Here is a 6,570-nt window from a genome sequence, read left to right as displayed (position 1 = left end):
TTTAAAAATATTGGGTTAAATTCAATAAATCAGTTTAACTACGTTTGGGATTAATGTAGTAATTATATTAGGAATTAGAAAATTTGCGATTTCATTAGTTGAAATTATTATTAATCCAAAATTATTCAATTCATGCCTTGCTAAAATTTACTGTTTGCGTCGCAAAACTATTAAAATTTAATTTAGGGATATTCACTCACCGATGTTCGCCGCCGTTGAGCTCAAGGACAGGAATAGCTAGAGATGTTTATAATTATTAATTTAAATAGAACAATAAATTAGCCTGGCCATGCTCGAATATTATCGCAAAGTTATCATTATTTAATTCAATCTAAATTCTTTTCTTATATTTTCATATCACTTATATATATACATAAATCTATATATTTATAATAAAATAACAATGGATATTAAGATCTCAATTATTTGAAAAAAAAACTAAAGGGTGTGCGAAATTCGAATTAAGATACAATATTCTTTCTTTCCGCAGAATAATTTCATAATTAACAAAAGGGATTTGAGAGCTTTGAATAAAATTCAGCAGGCCAATATTCACATAATTGCACTTCTTATAGTTACAAATTTATCAATAATTCGCCGGAGTTTTCTCTCCGTGTAGCGAAAAGGGGGCTTGTCGTCGAATCCAAAATATATCAAAAGATTGCGATCCCGCGTCGAATCTCTGCACTTGTTAATTCCAATATTTAATCCATTTCGGCTACCATCCTTTTCGGTTGCATAACCTGGTACTAGACGGTTGCTTAATAGGGTCTAGCAGATTATAAAATCCTGTACTAGCTGATTACATAATCTGGTGCTAGCCGCTTACATAGTTTGGTACTAGCCGCACTGGCACGTGGCACTGGGGGTGGGGGGTAATAATTTCATGAAAAAACTGCACTTCACTGAATCTATAACATACCTGGCATAAAATAACTAAACACTTATTAAATGAATCCCGATAATTCGTCTGGGATTTGATTTTATTTATTTTTCAGCACAATTTAAATATTTATTAAACTTGGCTTACAATTGCAGCCGTATTGCTTTCAAGCTCGTCAAATAATGTCAAAGCTCTCCTATGCAAATCTAGCCCTAACTATGCTAGAGAAAAAGCTTTTACATTACGGCACTCTTATCTCGATATGCAAAAACATAGATGAGAATCGCGTGATGTTTCGTTCACTTATCCAAGGTGAACGCAGATCAATGATATTCGGTGATAAGCTTTTAAGCTTTTCTATGTCTATCTTATGACCGCTCTTCGCATGCGTGCCCTGTTTGAAATCCACACACTACACAATCCATCCAAGCGCGGTAATTTTTAGTAGTGGTTGTCCTTCTCCCAAATATGTCTGTTGTGGCCTCATAAGCTGGGAGAAGATTTCGGCGCCCAACAACAGATCAATATTCTGGGGCTGCGTAAATTCAGGATCGGCTAAGCGCAACTGAGGTGAGATGTTTCTTGGCGCTTGAATAGGGTGGGATGGTTGATTGGGCATTATTTCCGGTAGCACAACGACGTTAATTTGATCTTCGAAGTCAGTGGTTAATGATAATAGGGTCACCACAGCCTTTTTTCGTGATCTGTTAGTTGTTCCTCCCAGTGCAGCGATATTCAGGGTTGATGGCTCCAATTGTAGTCCAAGTGTGTCAGCCATCCTTCTGGTGATTATATTAATCTGTGATCCAGAATCGAGGAGTGTGCGGCATTGCTGATGGGTTCCGGCTGGGCCATGTATTGCCACTTGGGCGGTTGGTAACAGAACGGTGGGCTTATCTGTAAGCTGGGCTGTGGCTGAACACACCAATCGTGATGAACTGGATCAAAGTGGAGCAGCCGACGTATTTTTCTGCATTGTTACTTGACTGGTTGCCTGACGCTCTAGGGTTTCTAATATCTGCTTCAGAGATTGTCGATTGGTTGGATCGGTGACGGCTAGTTCTAGAGCTGACAGTGTGTGTGGATCCAATCTTTCCTCAATTATGTGTATCAAGATTGGGTCCCAGTTGTCTGTTGACACTTTGAGTGCGTCGAGAGTGGCGACCGTTCGGAGCATGGTATCATGTAAGCTGCGCAGCTGGTCCGCTGATCCATTTGTTCTGGGGTGTCCGAAAAGCTCTTGAATCACGGATTTAATTAACAGCCGTTCATTGTGGTATCGATTCTTTAGTCGTTGCCATGCATCCTGGTAACTGGTCTGTCCGCCAATCGACGTTGCGATTAGGTTTTGTGCTTCACCTGTTACATGATTCTCCAAATGACGGAATTTTACTGCATCGCTGTAGTCTTGATAGTGGATGCATTCCGTAAAAATTTCGTAGAATTTCGGTTGCACAGAAAGTCTTCCATATCGCCTAGTCGTCCTCCATGTCTTCGTTTTAATGATGTTACGTGAGAGTCTTCTCTCTCGGTTCCTTGTACTTGTGCCTTTTGCTCAAGATTTTCTCCAGTTTTCCGGGGCCTTTTTGACGGGCCTGACCCTGATGGGATTCCATCGGAAAATATGGCTTCATATTTCTTCACCAGTTCTTCTAGCGCCTTTGCCTTTGTGAAATAATCATTTTCCGGGCTTAGCGCCAGCTCACGGAGCTTGGCGTCGTTCCTTTTAAATTGACTCCATGAGTGAGTGAGCTGCTTTAGTCTCTCCTCGAAATATCCGTCCTTGAGCTTTCGCTCTGCGGAGTCCTTCGTGAAATTTTTTATTAATCTTTGGATGGCTATGTTGGTATCAATTTGCTCATCAATGAGCATCTGGGTTACAGGGTCTGATTCTGATCCCATGGTTGCGGTGTAGTTTTTTTTTTTTTTTTTTTCGATGAGCTAAATTGCGTTGAGGTTTGTGTTCAAGTTGTGATCCTAAAGGATCACGTCGGGGTCACCAAATGTTCGTCCGTAGAGCGTTATGCGGCAACTACGTCAAACTTGAACTCACGGGAGTCACGGTAGGTCCCGGAGTCGTAGTCAAAGATCGTAAATAGTCTCGACTAAATTTACCTGGATTCTGCAAGGGACTGCTCGGGTTGGCCAGACGCTTGCTGTGATCAGGCTGGAGTTGATGTGCTTGAAGTCCTGGGGTGGTTTTCCTCAAGTACCGGTGGCATGGGGGTTCGGCTGATTCCTTATCGGCCGGTCCAGATCCACATAAGGTGTATCTAGCAGTGTTTTGTTGTTTCTCAACCAAGGCGGTACACCTAGAGGTGGTAACAGATTTGACTACCCAAGCCTTCCTGGCGGCATTGAAAAGATTTTGCGGACGACGAGGACTACCGTCGAAAATCTATAGTGACAACGCTAACGGTATCATGTAAGCTGACTAATTTTGTTGGAGCCTATAACGAACTTTCAGAAGTAAAGGAAGCAATTTTCGCCGAGGAGGCACAAGCAATGATACATAAGACCTGCGCAAATCTGAGCATAGAATTCAAATTTATACCACCTCGGGCCCCCCATTTCGGAGGCCTGTGGGAAGCCGCGGTAAAATCAGCAAAGCATTTATTGAAACGAACATTATATACCGCAACACTAACTCATGAAGAACTGGAAACCATAGTCATTGATATTGAAGCCATTCTAAATTCTCGCCCGTTGACGTCTGTCTCTTCCAGCCCAAGTGATCTTACGGCATTAACGCCAGGGCATTTCCTGATCGGGGAACCTCTAACGGCATCACCCGATATCCACCAATCAAGGCGACGCAGAGGTTTACTCACTCGGTGGAAGCGTCTCGAACAGTTACGGAAAGAATTTTGGACACGCTGGAGTCACGAGTACTTACATGAGTTACAGAATCGATCAAAGTGGACATGAAGTTGTAAGACGGTAAGGATTGGTGATCTGGTCATAATAAAAGAAGACAACATCGCTCCGTTGAACTGGCCCCTCGGACGCATCATAGCAGTCCATCCCGGTAAAGACAGCGAGGTCCGAGTTCCAGAAATACGAACAACATCCGGCAATATAACACGGGACATACACCGACTGCCAGTGTTACCAATCAACGATAAGAAGGAGGAAACTTATTACAAAAAAACAAAAAAAAAAAATGCTTGTCCTAACAATGATACTCATCTGGGTGATACCCGGACTGTCGTTGCCCGTCTCCACACAATAAGAAGAAAAAGCCATTAACCCTGTCATCATCACTCCCATAAACAATGACTGGAACCATCATAGAAGCCACCGATAGGATAGCAATCAAATCTGCGGAGTGGACACTCATCACATTCTTTGACCTCAGTTAATTGGCACGAGAAATCGAAACAGTTAAAAGTCTATAAAACAATGGTGCCTAACGGCATACGAGGTGTGCCCCACAATCATACAAACGTTGCAGCAGGAAGTGGCGGAAATTCAAGATGCCGATCAGTTAATGCATCATCAACGACAAAAACGTGGAGCACTGAACATCGTTGAAAATATCGCGAATGGGCTGTTCGGAGTACTTGATGATCAATATGCCAAACGGATGGAAGAGATTATTGGCAAACTCCGAGCCCAAGAAAGCATCACACATAAAATCTTGGAGAACCAGACGTCGATTCTGGATACCACCATCAACATTATGAGGAGGACGACGATCGAAACTCAGAAGAGGATGCAGGACCTAGAAGCCAGTCTAGCCAGAATCAAGGTGAGGAGTCATGCGGCTGATCGATATCTTCCACATGCAGTCTCAGAATTGGTCGTCGTGGCAAGCCACATTCGGCGAGTCCAGGATGCTGTATTGAATGTGTTAATCGGGGCACACGAAGGAAAATTAAGCCCTGCGTTGGTGTCGGTGGAACAAGTAAAACAGGTGATCACAAAAATACAAACACACCTGCCACCAGGACGGCGATTACCCATCACCATTGAGACAGCACGAGACTTATATCGACTGGCGACCACGAGGGTACAAGAAACCGAGGACTTATTAATGTTCCATACAAGCGTTCCGTTAGTCGAGGAAGACGAGTTCACAGTGTATCGGATGGAGCTAATTCCACAAATAACGAGAGAAGGCCTGGTGATAACCAAGACGGAAACAGGATATCTAGCAATAGATGATCATCGGAAACACCACTTCGCGATCAATCAAGAACACTTGAAGCAGTGTATCAGCATGACGAATGGAAATAAGGTCTGCGAGTTTAAGCAGACGCTCTTTGGCCCGGACGTCCATCAACTCCCGTGTACAATGGCAGCATTAGCAAGACATCGGGTAAGGGAATGTAAACCAGAGCCAATCAAGGGGACCAGTTATTGGACCTCGAAACCAATAACAATGACATATGTCTGCTCAGCCGAAAAAGATCAGATCATCATCGACGGCGTAGGCAAAATGACAATCAGGCAAGATTGTGTGATCCAAAGCCCGTCACATTATTAGGACGAGCGCAAGTTAACTCATCAGGGACATTAAAGATGTCAGGAAGTTATGTGCACGAGTGGCCGGCACACGAAGGGCTGTTGGAGTCAACGTTGGATCAGCTAGACCGACTACATGCAGAGGTGCAGGGATTAAAGACATGGACGAAGCAGGCAAGTGTGGACAGCGAAGCAGAGTGGAATCTGGTTCATCAGTAATAATGTTAGGAGTAGCGATCCTCTTAACCGCATGGGCAGGATACACACGGTGGGCCAGGAAGGACACCTCAGCGACCCACAACCAGAGGACGGTACCCGCCAAAAGAGAAAAATTTCAACTAATCGAGCAACATCTAGCCGCAGCAACAAGGGATGGACATCACAGGAGATTCGAGGTATACGATCCAGGGACTTCTCAGTAAAGGGCAGGCAAGAAAGCACAAAACGTAGTTAATAGGAAAATTTTATTAAGTTAAGAAGCATGTTGGTACCTATTTCCAAGACCTACTACCCTAGATGCACATTAGTAACACATCAGCATGTCGCAATACAACCCACTAACCTATTAACACACCTAGTAATAATTAGCAATAAGCATAAACAATATCCAACCTAATAACTCAGCATTAGTAGACGGCGCCAGAAGCGATAGCAGCAAGAAGAATGACCGATTGACCGAAGCAAGCAAAAACCAGCTAACTAAGCCGAAAATGCATGTACAAGCTGAACATGAACAAACAATCGGAGTCAGCAGACTCAGAGGTGGGTGACCCTGGCATTAACATTAGTTTAGCACGTCCAGAACATTGACTTTTCTTAAGATTTAATTATGTAGAATTTAGCATCTTATATAAGAATTGTTCTTCTGAAATAAAGATAGTTGCGAAATCAGAGTCAATCGTCTCGTTACTCAGTGTTGAACCTACGGCACTTCAATTTGACCTACATCACGTGATCTTGTGTAAAACGATTCACAAGGTAGGACGCTCTACAAACTTCTACTTCGAGTGGCTCCAGTGTAAACGGACCACAAGTATGATCCGCGGCATACCAGTCTACTTCAAGTGTTGCTCCCGTGAAACGGACCACAGGTAGACCCCGCGTCACCTCACTACGTCGCGTGTTGCTCCCGTGAAACGGACCACGAGTCGATCCCGCGGCATACCAATCTACTTCGAGTGTTGCTCCCGTGAAACGGACCACCAGTAGATCCCGCGTTA

The 6,570-nt window shown here is 43.6% G+C and overlaps 1 protein-coding gene across 1 annotated transcript; it reads left to right on the top strand.

Moving 5' to 3' along the window:
• The first annotated feature begins 4,373 nt into the window (after positions 1–4,373).
• On the top strand, positions 4,374–5,372 carry LOC123257604. The gene has a single exon (XM_044717349.1). The coding sequence runs from the start codon at positions 4,374–4,376 to the stop codon at positions 5,370–5,372; it is 999 nt and encodes a 332-aa protein (XP_044573284.1).
• The last annotated feature ends 1,198 nt before the right edge of the window (positions 5,373–6,570 follow it).

This window comes from Drosophila ananassae, chromosome XR (assembly GCF_017639315.1).
Source record: "Drosophila ananassae strain 14024-0371.13 chromosome XR, ASM1763931v2, whole genome shotgun sequence".
NCBI lineage: Eukaryota > Metazoa > Arthropoda > Insecta > Diptera > Drosophilidae > Drosophila > Drosophila ananassae.
This window is presented reverse-complemented; position numbering and strand designations above follow the sequence as displayed.